The 23,757-nt window shown below is 41.1% G+C and overlaps 1 protein-coding gene across 7 annotated transcripts in view; it reads left to right on the forward strand.

Annotated features, from left to right (window-relative positions):
* LOC127661321 (rho GTPase-activating protein 42-like) overlaps positions 1-23,757 on the forward strand; it is a 177,892-nt gene that overhangs the window by 98,939 nt on the left and 55,196 nt on the right. For all 7 annotated transcript variants that reach the window (XM_052151944.1, XM_052151946.1, XM_052151945.1 and 4 more), the window contains exon 4: positions 5,053-5,124. In XM_052151944.1, coding sequence (XP_052007904.1) covers positions 5,053-5,124 — 72 coding nt within the window. The remainder of the gene's footprint in view (positions 1-5,052; positions 5,125-23,757) is intronic.

Raw genomic sequence — 23,757 nt, forward strand, 5'->3', positions numbered from 1 at the left:
TACCCACTCTGTACAATTGTGTTAAGAAGAGTAGCCTTTTTAGAGAAAATGGGGCTAGTTGTCACCAGGGCTAGATTTCGGTAACTTGAAAGGTTTTTTTTCCGTAACTATTTTTTTTCCGTAACTGTATCCACAGCTTTCCTGAGCAACCACTGGGCGGCGCCATGATGATTCTAATTGCCTGTTTTCTGTTTCTGGTCTCGAGATGCATTGTAAAACTAAATTAAACCAGCAGTTTAGACAGAAAACAACAATTTACGTTTTTTGGAGTAAAGGCACTGGTGAGGCACTGTCAATAAAAAATGGTCATCTCGACACTGTGAAGTATCAACACTATACAGCCAAGAGCTTTTTGACCATTTTTACAAATGTAATACCTTAAAAATTACCGCTAAGAATATACGCTGATGCGGGTGAAAACACTGGAGACCGGAAATTGAAAACAGTCGAATCGTGGAACACTTCCGCGTTCAGGAAATAGGTGGATAGTAAACAAGGGAACACAATAAAACTCCACTCGATAAGGTAATGAATGTAGATTGTTGTGTGCACTATAATATGCTTACCCATATAGTGTGACAACATGATTGAGATTATTGGCTATATGATTGGCTATTGGAAATCAACCTGTGTTTAATGAACTCTATTCTATAGTAGGAATGTTCACAGCTTTTGGTAGCCTTGGCTTGAAATTATGTGTCTAAACAGACATTGACCTTTTATAGAAATATTCACTGAAGTAAAAAGTGTGACAGCTAGCCCTGGTCTACCTTATATCAATATCAAAAGGTGGAATATTTATGATTTTGGCCAGCCCTTGTTTGTTCCAGCCTAATTCTGCATAGCCCCAGTCAAGAAGCAGTTTTAAATATACATGCTTTATTCATTTATCATAAAATAATAATCAAGGAGTGAGCTGAAAATGTGGGTATTTATTGATTCATACTTCCCAGTTAGTCGCATTTTGCCTTTATTGTCTCCCACTAGCCATAGGGACGATAGCATCATAATGCCTCCCTTGTGTCAAAATTGTAATCCAACCAGTAATTCCTTTGATTAAGTTATGCTTTCAAAGTTCTCAGTTCAAGGCTCGGGGCTGCGTCTCTGAATGCCAATGAAGCCATGATTTCTAAATTGAAAATAACAACAAACGCATGAAATGTGATACGGATAGAGCTGTTGCATGGTTTGGGTTTGCAGCTGCTTAGTTCTTTTGAATGCAGATTTGTGTTTGAGGTTCTCTGTGTTTCGGGGAGTCTTTAAGAAAATGAAAACTATTTTCTTGATTTATGGGTAGAGAGAGATGCTCTCTGGAGGGGATGGAGGAGAAAAGTCTCTCAAAAATTAGCAGTGGTATTATGGTGCTGTGTTATAGCTGTATCTCACGGCGCAGAATAACTCAATCAAACAGTGTGTCGTGTCGCACTGATATGGCAGGTCTGCTCCACATATGCAGATGTGCATCCTGACCTGATATGTGTGTGTCTTGGGGTTTTGGGCCTCTCTATAAATTTGGTAGGAAATCTAAATGGACCCTATTTATTTTCTTAATGTATATTCCTTGTCTTAATTTATAAGATGCATTGGTGCATGTAAAATGTAATAATTTGTTCCTCCTCTGAAATTATTTGGCTTTTTGGCAGATGTCAAAACGTTTTATACAGAATAAAAAAAATGCATTTAACCCCTCCATCCAACTGCCTCCAGTCTGGTATGTAACACTTCACACGATCCAATAATTATTGATGAATAACATTTAAAAAACATCTAGGTATGGAAACGTTACACTTTACACTAATTGTTGTATAGAATAGTATTTTCTATTATTAACTCATGCAGAATAATGAATATATCTGTACTTATTTGTTCTTTATACTAATATAAATAAGCTTTACTTCAAATATGCACAAAGTTATACATTACTTCCTTCTATGGCAAATCATTTTGATGAATAAATACTTTACTGGAGACGATGTGTGAAGGATATTTTGCTGTATATTTTCATCATGAATCACCTGCTTGCTTGCTGGTGTTTGAATCCCTCTTTGAAAAGAAACACTCTGTTTAGCAGCCGCCATCCGCTCTTTCTCTTTCTGTCTCTTTTTTTAATTTATTTAGTTATATATTTAGTTATTTTTTATATGTGTGTGAAGGCATGGTACTATAAACAATGTTCAACACACAATTTGCTGTCTAGCGCATGTTTACGTGAACCAACAGTAAAACAAACTGTTTTAATCTAAAGTGTGTCTATATAAATGTAACAAACGCCTCTGTTGCCTTTCATATTTATATTCTATGATTAGTATCCTGCTGAAAGGACTTCAGAGTGGTTTCAGAATGAAAGCATATGCTTTAGGTGTATGAAGACAAATTTGTCCTTCAATACAATTCTTATTGCGTTCTGTTGACATTTCAATTATTTATTGTTTTTCCCCTCCACTCAGACATAAACTAAAGAAAGTGAAAGCTGTGTAAGTCATTACAACCAGTTATTATTATGAATTTTAACTTAGTTTTTATTTCGACTTCATTTTCAATTTTGTCAATTCAATGTAATTTAGTTTTATTTAATATTATCCCTATCTTAAGATGTAATAGTCTACATGTATACTGAGATATCTTTCTGAATCTGCCAACTGATTTTGGAAAAAATCATGTGATGACTCAATACATACCATTGAGTCGTCACAGTTCGCTGAGATGTTATGTCTCACGATTTAATTGCAAATGCTACACCCAAAAACACTGGAAAATCCCACTGATAATATTATGGTCATGTCATCACGGACATGATTTTCTAGTTAATTTGCAGGAAACCGCACAATGCAGGGCAGTTCTGCGTGCTGCTCGTGTACCTAAATCCCTGATGTGTCCGTGTGCGTCTCACAGCAGCTGCCGCAGAAGATAAAAGATAAAATTATAATAATTGATATTTGCTTAAGTGGAATCCGTGTTGGTCTGCAGTCAGTCTGAAATCTTTCATATTTAATGAGCTCTTCTTTAACTGCAAAAACATGGAGAATAATCATTTTAATCCTTCAAAAGTATCAGAGATATAAGCTAAATAAGCATGTGCACCCAGTGGTTTACAATAAACATTAAATAAACATTTAAAATCAAAACCGTCATAACCAACTACATTCATCTCATAACATGAAGTTTAGCTTCTCATTTAATTCAACTCATTTAATAATATATTTATATCCTAATATTGTATTGTGCATGGTTGAATGTTGTGAATGGCGGACGAATGCTGTAAAGACTGTATTTTAAGCAGCTCGTCGATGCTTTGACAGTATTCAATCAATAATAAATATGTGCTGTTTATCTGTTTAGAGTTGCTGTCTGCTTTAGCAATAACACTATTTAAACACTATTAACACTATTTATAAAGTTACACAGTTAATTCATCGAGCTATTATGGATCAGTTCAATCTGACGGCACTGCGTGGACCACAAGAGACTACAGAAGCCTACACGTGTAGATACATTACGCCTAAAATGACTTAATATCCAATATTAATACTATTTTTATGTATTTTATTTCAATATGCTGCTTTAAGTGTAACTGTAAGAGACATGATGTGGATGACTCGACACAATAAAGTTCTTGATTTTAAGTTTTAATCATGATGAAACCGCAATGCGAGCACTGTCTTGGCTGCACAAACGGCACACGCAATTGTACCTGTTGTCAGGTCCCGTGTCATATGATCTGCCTTGTTTAGTTTCTATTGACATTTGATACATACCCATCATTTTGTTTTCGTCGCACCAGCCTCCTCGGTAGTCGATGTTATACAGTCGATGTTATACAGTTGTCTCTGTAGTAATATTCAAGCGTATTGGTTGACTGATGAGTGTGCCTGTGCACGTGTGATGTGTGTGTGTGTGTGTGTGTGTGTGTGTGTGTGTGTGTGTGTGTGTGTGTGTGTGTGTGTGCTTAAACACAGTGAAACAACTTAGTTGGTTTATGACTTAAGAGGCTAATACAGTTGACTGGAATAAATCCAAAGTCCCAAAGTCTCGAGTCCGTGTCAAGTCCGAGTCCAAAATCGAGTACCCCAACTCTACTATTTAGTTTTAGGTTCATTTTGAGAGAAGTCAAGAACCACTCATTAGAGTTAGACTCATTCAAACAGATCATTTCAAGACTGATTTTCCAAGCTTCTTTTTAAGGATCAATTAAAAAGCTACCACTATTAATTATTTAGTCTGTAAATTAGTCACAAAACTGATTTAGAAAATATATATTTTTCTTTTTTGTTTTTTTTTAGGGATTCATTTAAAAGAACCAGTTCATAAGAGTCATTTATTTTGGACACAATAAAAAGATAGCATTTTGTATTTATTTATTTTGTGTATTTTATTCAGATTACAGAAGTAAAATGAGTTGCGAACAGCGATTCATGTTGACTTTGAATAATATGACACCTTGAGACTTAAACTTCATAACGATGCACATGAACAAACACACAGATGCACACTGCAATGGACACGTGAACTCTTCCTTGAGGGTCTTTTAGAGTGCATGCAATGACATTCTGAATGCAGATATATATAGAGACATATTTCAGAATTTTAATGCATGCCACCTGTCTGAAGGTGTAAAACTCTGGTTGTTGACGGCCATATTTCTTGTGGCTGATGTGTTGAATGGCCTGTATGAAACAAAAAGCCCTTTTCGTATTTCTTTATTGTCCAGTCTTCTATATTGTCGCTCATGTTCCTTATTTTAATAATCAGTGGACCATGCAGCTGCAGTCTGCCTTGGAGTTCTCATTAAATGATTACTGATTAATCAAATTCTATCACTCTAATCATTACAGTTCCTCTGAAGTGTTAGTGTAAAAGACCTTTTCAGAAATATAGACTCACACCACAAATTTGTTCATTATAGCAAGCTTTTTAAAATTCTCGGCCATTTCTTCAGCATTAATGCAGCCTTTACCTTTAACTTTAATTTGGGTTCCCAGCTACTCCAGAGTTCGTTTAGTATAATGGCGAGTGTAATCTCATGAAATATCTTATATTTATGTTTGATTGCAGATTCAGAATGCTGATGATGTTCTGATCTCACCCTTGGAGAAGTTTCGGAAAGAGCAGATTGGAGCAGCCAAAGTAAGTTATAATCTTGTGTTTCTGTATTACCATGGCATTTAGACATGATACGTAGAACATGGTACATGAAAATACAATATTTTTGTAAATGCAATATTAGTGCTGGGGAGTATAACGATATAAAACGGGTGACAGTAGAAATGTGTCGACTAGTAGAGTTTTTGATGTACCATTTTTTTGGCATGATTGGGCATGATATTGGGCATGATACTTGCTCCACTCCTAAAATGAATCACCTGTTATATAGACACCACACCATGATCCAATGAATTCCATTTTTATTCTCTTTGAAAATCATGTTTCACTCTGAAAAAACATTCTGAAAGTAAAATTGTTTGCAAATGCTGTTTCTTGTTGACTTGAAGTATATTGGATGGCACAATGCCTAACAACACAGTGTGAATTTGGCTGGTGATTTGTTTGTGTATTCTCTGGAAAGTACAGTATAGAAACATTATGAAGTGTACAACAACAGAGGTATCTATCACAGAGGATAAGTGCAGTTGTTTTACAGTTTGAGACTGTATGTTCCCAAATTTCACTTATAACCAGCTATGACATGCTCAAGCCCAGTACTGACATGCTCAAGCCCCTCTACTGCCTTTCCAGAGGCACATATCTCTAACACCCAACAAAATGATATGAACTCGTTTCTTGGATGGGTGAAATGTTTACTCTCCCCAACACTCAATTAGAGTAAGCCAGATTAACTGTTTTTTAACCTTGTGTGACCCCATGTCCACGTGCGTGGACATTTTGCTTTTGCTATACACAACACATAACTTAAATACATTTAAACATACCGAATACTGTTCACAGACTCTGGACTCTCATATAAGGGTTAACCTTTTAGCACGCCAATTCACGTAACACAACAACATGACTAGGATTTCCGTGAATCGCTTCTACGGGCACAGAGCCAACAAAAGTGCCACTGGTAAGAAACCTGTTTACGTTTTTTTTTTTAATTCAAACCTGCTTGGGTGTAAAAAGTAGCATCTCTAGTTTCATTTCATATGCCTCTTTAAAACATTTATTCATTTTTATCATGTCAGCGCACTGATAAACATGATGTCCACATATGTGGATTTTTGGAAAAAGTAGAAACAAACATGTTTGTTATTTGGAATAGCTTTCAACATCAACACATCTGTTAATGACATATTAATGTACATTTTGTGATATTTTATTTTGATATAACTGTACAATACGGTTCTATTCATTAATATTAGTAAATGCATTACTATATTCACTGTGTATTTTCACATTGAGAATCAACGGGTTTGTTTAAAAGCTGAGAAATGGTGCTTTCAGAGGCTGTATATGGAGTTAGGATGAAAATAAGGTGCATTTCGAACTGTTTTGAAACCAGTGTAGACAGACAGCACACTGGAGGTTAAGTCATTCACTAAATAGGGAGCAAGGGTCCATCTGATATCTCTCTATGCAGCTAAGTACATTCACTCCTAAAATCCCACCAAAAGTTCACTTTCAGGCTACAGATGATGTTTGAACCACTCAACATGTTTGGCAGACATGGGACAATGATAATCAGTACATTGATTCAGAATTTATAATGTAGAATTGAGCTGGACATTACTTTGAATCAGAATGAATAATGCTAATTTGAATCATTTAAACTTGAATAACCAACAAAAAGAAGAAAGTTATGAATAAAATCTGACTTTCTATAGCTTTTTATTATTTAACTTAGTCCAGCTTTCCACATATGTTGATGTCACATTTTAGGAAACCTATTTGCTCTAGAAATGTTTATTTTATTTGTTTATTTATTTAGAGATTTTTGTTCTTGAAAGAAATTGATGCTTCCTTTAACCAAGGATGCATTCAATTTATCAAAAATTCTGCCAAAATCATTAATGGCTAATTATTATTATGGTTTGAAATAACTGTTTTATGTGGAATTTATTCCATTTTTATTTACCCATGATGGTCAACATATACTGTCACCTATTCCTTACAAAAGCATTCTGAAGTCCTAATTTGGTACTCAAGAAAATGTTTGTATTATTAGAATAATTGAAAATGGTTGCGCTACCATGCGGAAATCATAATACAGTGGGGTTTTTTCCCCCATTTGTTAATGTATTGAGTTCTTAAAAGTTGATTTACACTTACAAATAAAATGTTGGTTTTAAAAATAGGCAAAAATCAAATTTCTCCTGAAATTCTATTTTCTCATAAAGTCTATTCTTTTAGAGAGATGAAGGTTAATCCATGTATTACTGTTTCGCTAATCAGGATAGAGAAGAATGTGGATGGCCCAGATGCACAACAAAAATCACAATCTTTAGTTTGAGAAACAGAATCCTCACAGGTCCTAAACTAGTAGCTTCTAAATGACAAAGACCTGCATCGCTGCAAGATGATTCTTGGGCAAATGGAACACTTTAAGAATACAACATTTATTTAAATAAAATAGCTGTTTGTAACAATATAGATGTCTCTAAATAGTCTCTAAATTACTTAGTGTGCATTGTGACTAAAACACATCCCTATTTCAGGTTTATTCTCATTTACGTAACATACTGTACAAAATGAATATAATGCAATATCATAAAGGAAATGTATCCTCTAAGCAAACTGTTATTAACTCCTACAAGCCAGCTGAATAAAATAAGACAAAAATAAACATTTCACACAGTGTTTTGTGAGAGATTTGATTGATTCAAACACTAAAAGTTTCTGTATATGTGTTATTGTGTTACAGTTAATAAAGTCTTAAATAACATTATGTTTATTTAACCTATTGAGATATTATTATTAAGAAAATTGTAGCATTTGGTTACATTTTGTTTTGTGATTTCTCATTCCTTCTTTATATAGCATCCATCCCTTGCGCACTTTTGGCCTCTAACGGATGAGACTTTTCAGACAGATAAACAGCAGCTCAGGGCAGGGAAGTACAGAACTGCTCCGTGAGCGAGTGTTACCTGCTAGAACAGTTTATTTTGAACAAGAGGGGCGAATGGTTACGGAATTTACCACTGGAGTACAAAACCAATGGTGTGAGGAACCGGACGCCGGGGGAAAAAATAACATTCAGTGAAAGGTCAAAAGAAGATCACAATGTATGTAATTGTAACTATATTAGATATTATTAATAAAACACGGAAACTCATTATGTGGGCATTTTTTGCTTCCATATTTTGAATTTCTGGAATATTTTTGTCAATTTCAGTGGTATTTTTGCCGAGTCCCCGTTAATTTCCGACACTATTGGCATTGTATCTTTCTAAGGTGTTTAAAATTTTGTTTTAAAATATTCTGAAATATTATGTTTGGTTTTTTTTGTTTGTTTTTTTGTACTTTGTAATTGTGGTGAAAAATAACTGTAGCGAAGTTGAATATTTTATTTTTAATCAACTCAAGTAAAAGTATTACTATATATTTGTTCTTAAAATGTTGAAAAATTTGCAAAAATGTCAAGTACTGTAACAAAAGTAGTTGTAATTTGTTACTTTATGATATAATCAGCATAGCAAGATATTTATTAAAGTGAGAATAAAAATATGGATGAATATTGTTAATGAAAAAAATTAGATACAGCAAATCCCCACGAGTCATCATCGATTGTTTTTATTTCACCTCTGGAGGCCAATGTTATACTGTAGAATAAAGCCATTTTAGCAGTGCAACGCATCAGCCCTGGCCAAAAAAGAACACCGAAGAATAGAAAATGAAACAACGGTCTGCTTAGATTTTTGCCCATAACTGATATTTCCAAAAGCAACTATCGGCAAATGCTTAAAATATAAATTTTTAAAAGGTGTTGTGGTGGTACCAAGTAGGGCTGCACGATTTTAGCAAAAATCATAATTGTCGATTATTGCCTTGATATTGTAATCACGATTATTAATGTCGATTATAATATTAAATTACTGTGACATCACAAAGTAAGCAACCGTGTGGTTCTTCAGAGTAGCAGATTTCAATGGTGGATATGAGCTGCACTTCAGTTTCTTTTAAGCATTATATTGTATTGTATTTTATATTGTAATAATGTTTGTTAAGGTAAGGCAAATAAAAAAATATTTTAAATGGATATCTATGGTATAGAATAAATTAAATTATTGCTAAATAACTGCTTAAATTATTAGTCCACGTACAGTTAATAATATGGCATATTCAATATTCAAACTTATTAACAGCGGATTTAAATTGACCAAGTTACTCTGTTTAGTAAGACGTTTAGTGGCGGGACAGGGGACCATTAATCCCGTTAGATCTTCAATGGTGATTTTGTTCATGTAAGATCATTTTGTTCTGTTTTAGACCTGCATTTCGACGCAAGCGCCGTGATGCTCCAAACAATATTCTGCACTCTCACGAATGCTCTCATTAAAAACAATGCTGTCTAATCAGCATAATAAATCAATTATTTACACCGCATCTGTGCCTTGTAGAACGGGATTGCTTCAGTTTTGTTGTGTTGCTCATTTTCAGTGTATTTAACATCTATGTTCAAAGCGAGCGGTGCAATATGCAATGAAAGTTCTTTTCGCTCTTGTTCTACAGCTTCTTTTCTAGTGTCAGGTGATGTTTCTTCAGTATTAATTTTTCGTGTGCCACGCGAACAGAGCTAGAATATAAAGCAGCATCTGGTCATTAAGACGGGTTAAAGCTTGCGCATTAGGATCAGTTGTCTTTACTGATAGGACGGAGGACTAATCTAAGTGGCTCTGATTGGCCATTGCCATTTCATTGCTCAACAGACATGTTAGTGATTGGTTGGAATACTCAGCTGCTGCTAAAGCACATTGTAAATATAAACCATTGATGCAACAGAGCAGACTTTAATTGAACGCTGTAATCGTCAGATTTCACGATTAATCGTGGCAGCTGTAATCGAAATTACGATTCCTTTTAGATTAATTGTGCAGCCCTAGTACCATGGTACAGTGCTATATATCATACTATATATGTACTTTGATGGACACTATGATACTGTATGATTAGCACATTCATGCACCATAGTATTTGCATGGTATTCCAAGATATTCTCTAAGAATACCATTGCATTACTGTGGTACAATATTTACATACCTTTTATTTACTAATATTTACCAAATAAATATTTTTATTTGAATCTATGAAAATGGATGTACCATGGTAGTTTTTGGTGCTTTTTTTATATGGTATGATGCAAACTCAAAATGTCAGAACATTCATAAATTATTATTATCTTTAGGTATTTAATATATTTAGCAAAACATGTTACAAGCAAAACCCTTATAAGGAATATTTTAAAGCATAAATAAGACCGCAGCCAATTTTAACTGAAAAAAGCCCAAACAAGATTTGTTCAAAGTCTAAAAACAGTCACATTTTTCAAACTCTCTCTCTCTCTTTTATACACGTCTCTAGCATCAACATCACATGGTCACTTTGGCCTCATTGCTGCAAGGCAGAAACTCATTGCAAATTGAACTCAGCAGCATCAAAATGTGCGGCAGTTAATAATGCAGTCATTCTTTGCCCCCGCCCCCATGAGGCCAAAAAGATCAGAAACACATATTCAATCACACCTCTGTACAAAAGTCACGCCTACATAAAAATAAACCTACATACTCAAACTAACAGAGTGGGAGAGAGAGACACTGGGTGTCTTCCTTAAGGCTTATTGTTAGGTTCAGCCATCTGTACATAACCCAAGCCCTCTGATTTATATTCCAACCTCAAAGCCACTTTTGATTTATTTTGCATGAAAAGGGTTTGTGTGTGTGGCTCAGCCTTTGTGGAAGGTTCACTTGCAGGACCAGAGTGCCAGGATTCACTCTCCTTTTCAACAGATGGGTGAACACACTGAAGAGACAGATTCTTATAAATTGAGATCAACTGGTGTGGCTCAAAGTTTTGGAGCTCTCTCTTCGATTTTGGGTCAAAATATTTACCAAGCAGTGCATTAAAATGAAGAGTTCACCCATAAAATTATATCATGATTCAATCACTCTAAATTTACTTACTAAGTTTTTTTTTTTTCCGTTCCCTACTCAAAACACTTATATGACCTTAAAAGACTTGAAATACAGTGGACATTCTTATATGAAGTGAAATATTTAGTCAGTTGCTGTTATTTTTCCACTATATTTCAGTTCAGTTATATAAAACATTATGTTACATTAAGTTTTAATAGTGCATTGTCAGTGTATATATATATATATATATATATATATATATATATATATATATATATATACTATATATACACATTGACAGGCTGTAATACTCTCATATGGTGATTTATAAACCTCCAGGAAGCTAGAGGCGCACAAGTTAATTTATCATTCCAAATATAGGCAAGAGAAGAAGAAAGTTATGACATCATGCCTACCTCATTGCCAAAATGTCAAGGGTTTTCCTCATACAATGCCATAGTATGGTAATAAATTACATATAAAGCATAAATCTAATGAGTTAACTGTTGAGAATTGTTGTAAATATATAGAAATATATGGTTTGTCTATTATTTCCATGCAGTCTCTGATATATTGTATATGTTTATTGAAAGATCCGTAGCTGTCAGTCAGAAGAGCTGCACATCTGCTATCAGCTGTAGGCTGGATATTCTATAAATAATCTGCTTTCTGCCTTATTATATTAATGGAATACACATGACATCAGTAAAATACAATGCTATTATAACTCAGTTATGCTTGGAAGAAATATGCACTAGATAATGTTTATTTTGTCATGTTTACCAATCTGCATTCATTACCCTAATGCTAACGGCTAATGCTACATGCAGTCATAATCACAAGACATGGTGTTGGGAAATGTTTCATATAACTCAGAGTTTTAAAGTTATCATCCTCTAAATTGTGAGTTTGTATTTTTAGGCTTTTGGTCAAGACAAGGGGGCAGAGGTTAACAGGTTTGTTTTAATATGGCACTGTTGCTGTAACCATGACGGCAGTTACCATGTTTTTGTTTTTTTCCATTGGAAACCATGTTTTTTATTCATATTAACCATGGTTTTACTTCAGTAATACTGTAGTATCCATATAGTAACCATGGTTTAACTATAGTAATATTGTAGTAACAATGACTTTAGTAACCATGGTTAATTGTGTTTACTATGGTTTTACTAAAAATAGCATGTTTAAACTATAGTTACTTTAGTAAAACCATGGTTAATTTTGATAAGGGAATATCATCCTTAATAAATCTTTCACTCTCAAGGGGTATTATTGAATTCTGCAATCCATTCTGGTGCATTTGTGGAGGGTTTCTTTTTTTTTTGGAGCTTGACAGCACAAAAGGAGATTTTGAAAAATGTGCAACGCTCTTTTCCATGCACGAAAGCATACCATTGCACATTTTTCAAAATCTCCTTTTGTGTTCCACGTAAGAAAGAAAGTCATACAAGTTTTGAACTATATGAGGGTGAGTAAATTATGACAGAATTTAGATTTTGGTTTAAACGTCCCTTTAAATTTGTCGTTATCACTCTTGTCAACAAAAAGCAAAACAATAACACTCCATGCAAAATGGGCATTTTTCAAACCATCACCTATATCTCCCTCCACTCACTCTTTTATTAGATTTTTAACTCTTCCCCCTTAATAGCTTATTCCTTTCTCTTGCTCTAAACAGACAGAATGGATGAGATACTACTTGTGCAGCCAGGAGAGTCACTAAAGGATTATGGGAATGTGGAGGATCGGCAGTCTGCCAGGCCTCCCCCTCTCTCAGTTCAGTGTTCGGGGAGGTAGAGACCTCCTTATTAGGGAATTGCAGCCTCGCTGCAGCTCCAGCTGGTTAACGGAGTGAGGTCAGTGGCCGATGAATAAGCCGCTCGAGCCCAAAGCCCAAAGCATTTATTTCCTGTTGGCCAAGCAGCCCTACCAGACATAAGGCTTTTACTATGGCAAACACTTACATATGGGTCAACAGAGCTCAAAATTACATGCTGCATAACATTAAAATAAATGCATTACTGGCATAAAGCAGAGTAATGTTTTTGATCTTTTGACCTTTTTGTTGTTTATAAAAATTTATAGTTTTTCTTTTTTTCCTTTTTTTTTTTCAAGTAAAATGCATTGAGGAGGAGTAGAAAATTGTAAATTAAATGTCATTGCAACATTGTAAATGTTTGCAGGGACAGGTTTGTTAAACACGTTAAATTAACTTGATGTTGATAATCTTACACCTGCAAAACAAATTCTACAGTTGCCATTTTGTTTACATATGTCAATTTCCAAGAATTGAATAAAATAAATTCTATAGTTGAAATCCAATTATATAAAGTAGGAATACCCTACTTGAAATTTGAATGGAGCGCAGTATAACTGTCATTATAACGTACTCTTATTTTAAAATAAATTGACTGGTATTTAGTGACACCCCCCACCCACATTTATCTTGTAAATAGATGTTTGTTTTTTTTATTCACTATTTTATTTATATTTTATTCACAATACTTTTCAGTTATTCACTTTTGCTGCCTTCTGCAAATGTCTCTGGCACAAATCTACCCTAGAACAAAAGTTAGTTATCTTAACTAGTCGTTTTTCGACTGCCATGCGTACCTAACATTTGTCTTGGGGTAGATTTGTGCCGGTGACATTTGCAGAATCTGCCCCCAACAGGTCAACAAATCAGAATATCAGCAGTAAAAACAAAACCCTCAAAACAGCTACACCCTCATGCTGGACCACAAATATTTTACACATGCTAACACATTTATTACCATATTTATCTTGTCCATTGAACCAAAAATTGCAGTAAGCACTTCTTTCAAAGACCATGACAATAGATTTGCATAGTTTATCAATAATAAAAATATATAAGTGGCCAGATTGGGCCTAGAAATCAGCTGGATCATTGTGCAAAGTGCCTCTGTTACTGATGTAACCTTGGTGCCCTGAAAGCAGGGAACAAGACACTGTCGGGAGCTCCTCTCAGGAGTACCGATCTCTGAAATCCTATTCAATTGCTGCAGTTTCATATTGGCAGGTGGTGCTTGTTACTCCGCCCAAATGTCACGTGTATATCAGCCTCACCTTCAAAATGTTTAGACTAAATATATTAGAGGGCATCTCTCTGTCCCTTAACTGCAAGAAATCAGTAGTGCGGCAAACTTACTAACTTCTCTTTCAAGTCGGTCACTTCTACGCTGCATCAGATGCTGCCGCTATGGGAGCCGTATACCATAATGTCGTGCTACTGATTCACACACATGTGACAATGCCTACTAGCAATAGGGTTGTAAAAAACATTGAAATGATCTCCCCTTTGTACTGACAAATAGTAAGGAAGAGGGACAAGAAATAAACAATTTACGGTAATAGTATAATAGTGACACTAGCCATTACGGTTGGTGGAACATTGCATATATAGCTCTGCTTCACACATAGTGGGAAGATGACAGACAAAAACGGTCATAGACCGGAATGTGATACAATGGCACAAGTCGGCAGGGTAGTTGGCAAATGAAAATAACACTCTTCTTAACAGTGCAGAAGGATGACATGGTTAAAGCCATTCTGTCAACATAAGCAATGACACTAGCCACCCTTATAAATAATCTACAGTTCTGACAAACTTGCTGCAAACTTTGCACATAGTTGAAAAGGAGCAGATAAAAAAAAGTCATGGACCATGTATGCAATGCCATGACACTAGCCAACAGGGTAGTGAAACATGAAAATATATCGACCCTCTACAGCCAAATCCACCGGAGGATGTGAGGAAACATCCAAGATTTAAAACCATGCAAAAGTTTTAGGGGAAACACAGCTTGCAGAAAAAGAATCATCTAACGATTCACCCCACACCCTAGGAGGAGGCCTTGCTCCTGGTGGAATGAGCCCTAAACCAAAGGGACACTGTACACCCTACAACTCATAAGCAAGTGCAATGGAATCTAAAGCCCAATGAGAAATAATTTCCTAGAGATGGCCAGATTGTTTGAATGGCCTCCAAAGCATACAATGAGCTTTTCAGACAGCCTGAATTGACTCATTTTGGTCATGTACAGTGTATGCATAATGCCTTCACAGGGCAAAACATGTGCAGTCTGTTAGCCTCATCTGACTCAAAGGGAGGAGGAGAGTATGCTTGCAGGGTAACAACCTAGGCCCTAGAGGGGGTGGTGCAGCACTTTGGTACACTGCGCAACAAGCAACCTGGTTTCCCTGTGTTCCTGAACCTTGTACAGAACTTGGTTTAGCAGAATTAATGGGTATGAATGCATATTTGTATTTTGCTGTCAATTTGCAATACAGTGAAGAGGAATGCATATTTTATTACCTCTACCCCTAAGCCCAAACCTAACCATCAGTGGAGTAAAAATTTAATCTTAGAGGGAAAATGGAACCTCCGAATCACACTTGCCACTGATTAATCAAACACAATTACTTCACGGTTTTAACACATGACAAGAACCAAAGTCTCTCACGCTGCTAACGCAAGGCTCTTCCGGTCACACCACAGGAGAAGGTAAACATGTTTGAACCTTTGCAAAAATGTCTGATGGGAGATATGAAGCCGCCTGTCAGTAACTCGGCATAATGGAGCCAATGTCAGGGTACTGGAACATTCGGAAGCAACATTCCGACTTCCTGTGTGGTCCTGTTGTTATAAAACTGGCAAAGGCAAATGTTAAATTTAAGGAGCCAGCTGCAGTTATGACATCATTCTGGCTCACTGAGAAAATGAGAATAATGATGGATGTGGTCTGTGGATCTCTGTCACACTGACGGCTGGAGATGTGAGGCACGTGTGAAGTCACCTCTGGGCTGCTAGTGGCTGGAGCAGGTGGCAGAGAGCAGGGGGTGGATGAACATCTGCCTTTCTGGGACTTTGCTAATGAAACATGAAGTTATGAGATTCATTAAGTGGTTGGGCAGACAGATTGGTGTCCAGAAGACATAATGGACATGCTGAACATCTTGAAATTGATCCTACAAATAAATAAATCTGTAATGTCGTAACTCAAGTCTTGTTTTACTCCCAAACAAATAAAAACTGTTTTAAAACCTGGTGAAGTAGATGTTCTTTGGTTAGAAATAATGAGTCTGCCTTGAGGTGTACAATCTTGCAAAAGTGTCAGTTGCTTATGAGGATTCATTTCAGTTAGAATTCTACCTAGAATGAAGCAAGCCTGTGTGGACAGTATAGTGAGGCTGCCTACTAAATTTTGGAACAGAGCTGGTATGTTTAGTTGTAGTATGTGAATTTCCAGCAGGCATAATAAGTCCAAATTGGTCCAAATACTAGAAGCTTTATCTGTGCCCTTGCTCACATAGACTTTCAGAGTAGACCTTTACACACTACTCACACCATCAACCTCAAAAGACTTCTCTTTGCAGACACATATTGTATGATATGGCATTCAAGGTAACCACAGAGTTTAGAGTAAAACCCTGAACACTGTGCAGACATGCAGTGACTGAAAGTTCTTTGTGAAATATTTAGTGCCTTTCCTAACCTTGTAATCATTGGTAAGAATTACTCAATCTGTGGTGTATGTTCACATAGTTCTTTAGCTGTTCCTGTAGAAGCCTGTCGTTTCATTTACATCTGGGTATTCGTTTACATTTTATCTTTTACAAGAGGTTCCAATGATCTCTGAAGCAGAAAAAGAAACAGAGATAGGGGAAATTGGGGAAGATACTTTGAAACATTTCTCATTGGGAAAAAAGTAGCTTGTTTCTGGTAAAGCTGTTATGGTAAGGCTACTGAAAATGTAGTGAAGTGCTAACACTTTACAATAAGGCTCCATTTGTTAACATTTGTTAACTACAGTAAATTAGTAAACATGAACTAACAATGAACAGTACTTTTACAGAATTGATTCATGTTAATTTCAACATATACTAAATGTATAAAGGTATATTTTAACATTAGTTTATGCATTATGAACTAACAATTGCATTTGATCATGTGAACGATGTTGCTAAAGTCCAGTCTAATTTTCGGCACTTCCTGCCTAGTGTTGAGTTCAGTGCAGAGTATTTTGAATAGCTCTTCTCATCTGGGGCTGACAGATTCAAGGATTTCTGAAAACCTTGATCAGAGGACTGTGAGAGCAGCTTCGTACCTCCAAAAAAACGTTTAAAATTGGGGTGAGAAGTTGGCCTTTACTCTCTTGTGCTTGGTAAGAATTCATAGCTTTTATGTCTTAGGTAGCTCAGACCAGACATTGTGGGAAGAACAGTTCTCTAGTTTCTGCAACGCTTCTGTAAAAGTTGAAATCCAATCTGCTGTGGTTTGTAAGCATTCAGTTCTCTGATGGCAGAGACATCATTGGGTAGCATACCGAATCGGTTACCTAACGTAACCTCGGTTCTCTCTAGATGAGGGAACGAGTATTGCGTAAGCTAGCTTACGCTACGGGAAAGATTCATCTTTTCTGAGATACTGAAGCCAAAAAATTATCCTTAATTTTGTATCATTTGTCAACGCAGTGCAGCAACTGCAGACCTTGAGCGGGCTAGCTAGCGAGCTCATTGGTTGCTCTGCGGCAACTGCTGCAGCCTATAGACGAACTTGGGCGAACTCGCGTCCAATGAGAGGCGTCCGCGCGCTTACTGCATCAAAGCCCGCCAAAATGGGCGTGACTAGAGTGCATATAAGCGTAGTTCGTAGGCTGGAACCCTGGTTTTCATTGAATGAAGCGAAAGTCGCTCGTGGCGCAAGCATGGCCGGCTACGCAATACTCGTTCCCTCATCTAGAGAGAACTGAGGTTACGTTAGGTAACCGATTCGTTCTCTTACGAGAGGTTCTCTAGTATTGCGTAAGATAGCTTACGCTATGGGAACCCATTGTCAACGCCGTGCACGCCAAGCATCCACTGCATGAGCCCCGGGGGTGGGGGGACCCGGGGGAGCCCTTGTGAGTGGGGAAATAATATTTGGCCGGCAAGAGTGCGGGCCAGTGTGTGTGTAATACATAAGCACATAGTGGGAAGGGAACGACAGAGCGGCGGTGCCGGTCTGTGTGGAATGAGTCCCATCAGTGCAGCTCACCAGGGGAGCTGTAGCGTATTAAACCGGTAGTAGTTTTGCCTGCAGGGCGGGCACTTCCAGATTGTAAAATCTGACAAAGGTGGAGGGGGAAGCCCAGCCCGCTGCCACACATATGTCGTGAATGGAAATCCCGCTGGACCATGCCCACGATGAGGCCATGCCTCTAGTGGAGTGAGCCCTAATGCCCAACGGGCATGGCAGGTCTTTTGACGCGTATGCGGCAGCAATAGCGTCCACTATCCATCTAGACAGTGTCTGTTTCGAGGCGGCGAGACCTTTGGTGCGCCCTCCGAACGAAACGAAAAGCTGCTCAGAGCGTCTGAAAGAGGTGGAGCGCGCAGTATACAATCTCAGTGCTCTGACTGGGCAAAGGAGATTGGCGTCGCGTTCGCTATCGGATGCTGGCAGCGCCGATAGGGAAATGACCTGTGCTCTGAAAGGAGGACCGATCACCTTGGGAACATAGACGTGTCTAGGCTTTAAAATGACCTTGGAGTCACTTGGTCCGAACTCAAGACACGCAGCGCTGACAGACAGCGCGTGAAGGTCTCCCACACGTTTGACTTATGACAGGGCAGTCAGAAAAACGGTTTTGAGTGAAAGGTATTTCAAATCCACAGATTGAAGCGGTTCGAAAGGGGGGGCTTTCATAGTTTCGAGAACTATAGAATGATCCCAGATAGGAACCGATGGGGGGCGCGGGGGGTTCATCCTTCTAGCTCCCTTGAGGAAGCGGATGACCAGCTCATTTTTTCCCAGTGACTGGCGAAAAAAGGAACGCCGCGACGGCCGCCACATACACTTTGAGCGTGGATGGGGATCTGCCCTTATCCAGCAGCTCTTGTAAAAACACGAGCAGCGACGACACCCCACATGTCCGCGGGTCCAGGTCTCTGTCGGTGCACCATTTTGAAAACACAGACCATTTTGACGCATAGAGTCTTCTCGTGGAAGGGGCTCTAGCGTGTATGATGGTGTTTATTACCCCTTCTGGCAGAGCGACGGGTAGTCGTTGATCACCCACGCCTGCAGCGCCCAGCGCTCTGGGTGGGGATGCCAGATCGTGCCGCGAGCTTGAGAGAGGAGATCTGCTCTCACTGGGATGGGCCACGGCACTGTCAGTGACAGCTGCGTAAGCTCCGGGAACCATGTCTGATTCTCCCAACGTGGGTCTATGAGGAGCACCGAGTGACGCGTTTCCCTGATCCTCTGCATTACCTGTGGCAATAGCGAGACGGGAGGGAAGGCGTAAAGCGGGCGGTTGGGCCAGTCCTGGGCCAGCGCGTCCTCGCTTTTCGAGAAAAATATTGGGCAGTGAGAGTTCTCTTCTGACGCAAAGAGGTCTATGTCTGCTCTGCCGAATATGCGCCATAATTTCTGGACTGTTTGAGCGTGCAGGGACCATTCCCCTGGAGGAATATTGTCTCTGGACAGTCTGTCTGGGCCGCCGTTCAGGTGGCCTGGCACGTGTGTCGCCCTCAGCGAGCGCAGGTGGCACTGGGACCAACTCAGTATGCGTTTCGTCAGATGGAAGAGGTTCCTGGATCTGACACCGCCCTGACGGTTTAGGTAGGATACCACAGATCTGTTGTCCGAACGGACTAGGACGTGGTGACCCTGAATGACCGGGAGAAAGTGCACAATCGCGTACTCAACCGCTATCATTTCCAGACAATTTATGTGAAGGAGCTTTTCCTGAACTGACCATAGGCCAAAAACCGGAGAGCCCTCGCAGACCGCGCCCCAACCCGTGTTGGACGCGTCTGTCGAGATGACTTTTCGGCGAGATACAGCTCCCATCGTCACTCCCCGCTGATACCATTCGGCCACTGTCCAGGGCTGCAGAGCTGAAATACAGGTCTGAGTCACCTTGACCGGCTGGCGGCCTGTGGCCCAAGCCCGGCGAGACGCGCAGGTGTTTAGCCAATGCTGAAGCGGGCGCATGCGCAGTAAACCCAGCTGAAGTACTGCTGCGGCTGAGGCCATGTAACCTAGCACTCTCTGAAATTTTTTCAGAGGCGTGAGGCTGTTCATCTGAAAGGACGCGGCTAGTCGCTGAACACGGCGCGCGCGCTGTGTAGATAAGCGAGCCGTCATTGCCACGGAGTCTAGTTCTATTCCAAGGAAGGAAATTGCCTGACTGGGCTGTAGTGAGCTCTTGGTCCAATTGACTGCAAGACCCAAACTGTTCAGATGGCTGAGGAGAACTGTTCTGTGAGACAGAAGCTCCGTATGTGACTGTGCCATAATCAGCCAGTCGTCCAAATAGTTCAGAATTCGCAAGCCCTGACTCCGCAGGGGTGCGAGCGCCGCATCCATGCACTTCGTGAAAGTACGGGGTGCTAAAGACAGGCCGAACGGAAGGACGGTGTATTGATAAACCTGGCCGTCGAAGGCGAATCTCAAGAATGGCCTGTGACGGGGATTTATCTGAATCTGAAAGTAGGCATCTTTCAGATCGAGAGAGATAAACCAGTCCCCTGGCGCGTATGCGCGAGGAGTTTCCTGATTGTAAGCATTTTGAACGGTCTTTTTGCAAGCACCTTGTTCAAACCCTTGAGATCTAATATTGGTCTGAGGCCGCCGTCTTTCTTGGGAACAAGAAAATTACGGCTGTAAAACCCCAACTCGCTCAGCGAAGGCGGCACTTTCTCTATGGCCCTTTTGCACAGAAGGTTTGCTATTTCTGAACGAAGCATGCAGGCTGCTTCCGTGTTCACAATAGTTTTGAGCCGCGCTCTGAAGCGGGGAGGGCGGCGATCGAACTGTAGCAAGTAGCCCTGTTTTATTGTGCTTAACACCCATTTGGATATCCCTGGGATAGCTTCCCACGCTTTGAAGCGTAACGCTAGAGGGTGAATGGCCAATTCGCTCTGATTGCTGCACACAGCGTGCTGAACAGAATGTGTGAGCGCGCTTACTGTGCTTATGCATGACTGCTCGCAGACAGCAGGGACAGGCTGTTCTGTGAGTGACTTCCCGATTGAGGTGAATGGGGAAAGAGTCACATCTGTTAAGTGATGCGCGAGCATAGTCACGGGCACGGGACTTACATACAGAGAAGTGTTTGCTGGCCGTGTGACAGAGCGGGCAGAGAATGGGTGCGCGCACGTATTCGTGAGCGCGTTTATTGACTCTAACACTCGAGCGGGCTGTGTCCGCTTTATGTGAGTGGGCTCTGATCGGGACACGGGAAGTGTAATGCTTGTGTGTAGAGGTGAACACTGGATTGTGGGCACATTTTCTACACATAAGGCTGGTCGTGTGACAGAGCGGCCAGAGAAGGGGCGCGCGCACGGATTCGTGGGCGCGTTTATTGACTCTAACACTCGAGCGGGCTGTGTCCGCTTTATGTGAGTGGGCTCTGATAGGAACACGGGAAGTGTAATGCTTGTGTGTAGGGGTGAACACTGGATTGTGGGCACATTTTCTACACATAAGGCATGTTTGCTCTTTACAAGATTTCTTTGGGTCGCCGTGAAAACGGCGTTTGAGTGCAGGCAAGCGGGCAGTATCACCGGCTTGTTGGCTGCTGAATCCACCACTGTAGTAGCCTGAGAGAGGGGGACTGACAGGGGGCGAAGCTTTGACGGTGGTCCGGCCGCGGCGGGACTGAGCCGTCGTTTTTTCAACAAGGCTAGGGGGACTTCGGTTGCTCAGGTTTCAGTGCAACCTTAGACCGAGGCCCGCGGGGAGGCGGCGGTCTGCGGCGGCTGTCTGAGCGCGATCGAGGGCGGCCGCCCTGTCGACGCTGAGAAGTCTGACTTTGTTGAGCTGGGCGCTGTGAAGAGGCTCGTGCAGGAGGCTGGTCACGTGGGCGGCCTGCAGAGGAGCTAGCGCGACGCGGCAGGAAGAGGTTCATGGCTTGGGTGGCTTTCTGGACTTCTGAAAAGCGGTCAACAATGCCACTCACCGCGGAGCCGGAGAGACCGGTCGGAGAGAGCGGTGCGTTGAGGAACGTGGAGCGCTCTGCTTCTCCCATGTCGGCTAGCGTTAGCCACAGGTGTCTCTCGGTCACAGTCAGCGAGGCCATGCACTTCCCTAGAGCTTGGGCTGCAGCTTTGGTGGCGCGAAGGGCGAGGTCCGTCGTGCTTCTTAGATCTGTAACAGCCTCTGGGTGCCTGCCTTTCTCATCCCACTCCCGAAGAAGGTCCGCTTGGAGGATCTGTAAGACGGCCATTGAGTGCAGAGCAGATGCGGCTTGGCCGGTGGCGGAATAGGCGCAGCCAACATAGGCGGAAGTCGCTCTGCAGGCCTTAGACGGGAGCACTGGCTTAGACCGCCATCTCGTGGAGGGCGGGCAAAGGTGTGCTGCTACCAAATCCTCGACCGGGGGGATGGAGGAGTAGCCCTTCTCGGTGGCGCCGTCCACCGAAGCGAGAGGTGTGGAGACGTGGGAACGGATCCAGGCCGAGAAAGGCGCGTTCCACGACTTTTGCAAGCTCAGTGTGGAGTTCCGGCAGGAAGGGAGCGGCCCGGGCCGCGGGTGTTGCGCGGCGACGGCTCTGAAGAAAGCAGCCGTCGAGTCTGTTAGGAGCCTGCTTAGGGGACGGTGACCACTCGAGCCTGAGGCGGTCGACGGCCTGTGTGAGGAGGCGTGTTATTTCCCCTTCGACTCCGGCGCGGGTCCTGCTGGATTCCTGGGCCGAGGAGGAGGCGTGGGAGCCTGACCACTCCTCGCTGTCCGAAGCCATGATGGAACAGCCCTTATCCTCTGCCTCGTCCTCTGAGATGGCCACAGTGCGGCCGCTGGGCGGCAACTGCGCGTCCTGGGGGGGCGGGGAGGGTGAGAGCGATGCTCGAGGGAGAGGCTCCGGCGAGGCAGTCGCTTCTATCACCGGTTCTGGCAGCCTTTGGGAGCGGCACTTTTTCCTGCGCGGTGGAACAGAAGGCGGCGCGGCGGCTTCGGTTCTGAGCGCTTCGAGTCGAGCCCGCAGGGTCGACATCGGAAGCTCCTCGCAGAGGTCGCATCCGCCTTCAGCGAGGGCGAGCTCTGCATGCCCCAGTCCCAGGCAGAGAGCGCAGATGATGTGGCGGTCTCCGGCGCTGAGAGGGGCGCGGCATGAAGCGCAAGTGGTGCGAGGTATCTTAAAAAAGACGCTCGTTACTCTTTTGTGAAGTTCGTTAAGAACTAGCTTGCTCTAAAAAAGGATACGTCGCCGGATGGCGTAGCTCGCAGGATGGCTGAAGGTGGCGGAGACGGCCGGCTTCTTCAAGCGCTGTCCAAGCTTGCTAGATGCCCCTCGAACGGCGACGCGGCTTCCAGTTCAGAGATGCGAAGAGCTTCGCTGAAGAGATGAAAATCAGGGTTCCAGCCTACGAACTACGCTTATATGCACTCTAGCCACGCCCATTTTGGTGGGCTTTGATGCAGTAAGCGCGCGGACGCCTCTCATTGGACGCGAGTTCGCCCAAGTTCGTCTATAGGCTGCAGCAGTTGCCGCAGAGCAACCAATGAGCTCGCTAGCTAGCCCGCTCAAGGTCTGCAGTTGCTGCACTGCGTTGACAAATGATACAAAATTAAGGATAATTTTTTGGCTTCAATATCTCAGAAAAGATTAATCTTTCCCGTAGCGTAAGCTAGCTTACGCAATACGAGAGAACCTCTCGTAAGAGAACTCACATCACCCCAAGTCA

The sequence above is a fragment of the Xyrauchen texanus genome, chromosome 21 (assembly GCF_025860055.1).
Source record: "Xyrauchen texanus isolate HMW12.3.18 chromosome 21, RBS_HiC_50CHRs, whole genome shotgun sequence".
Lineage (NCBI taxonomy): Eukaryota > Metazoa > Chordata > Actinopteri > Cypriniformes > Catostomidae > Xyrauchen > Xyrauchen texanus.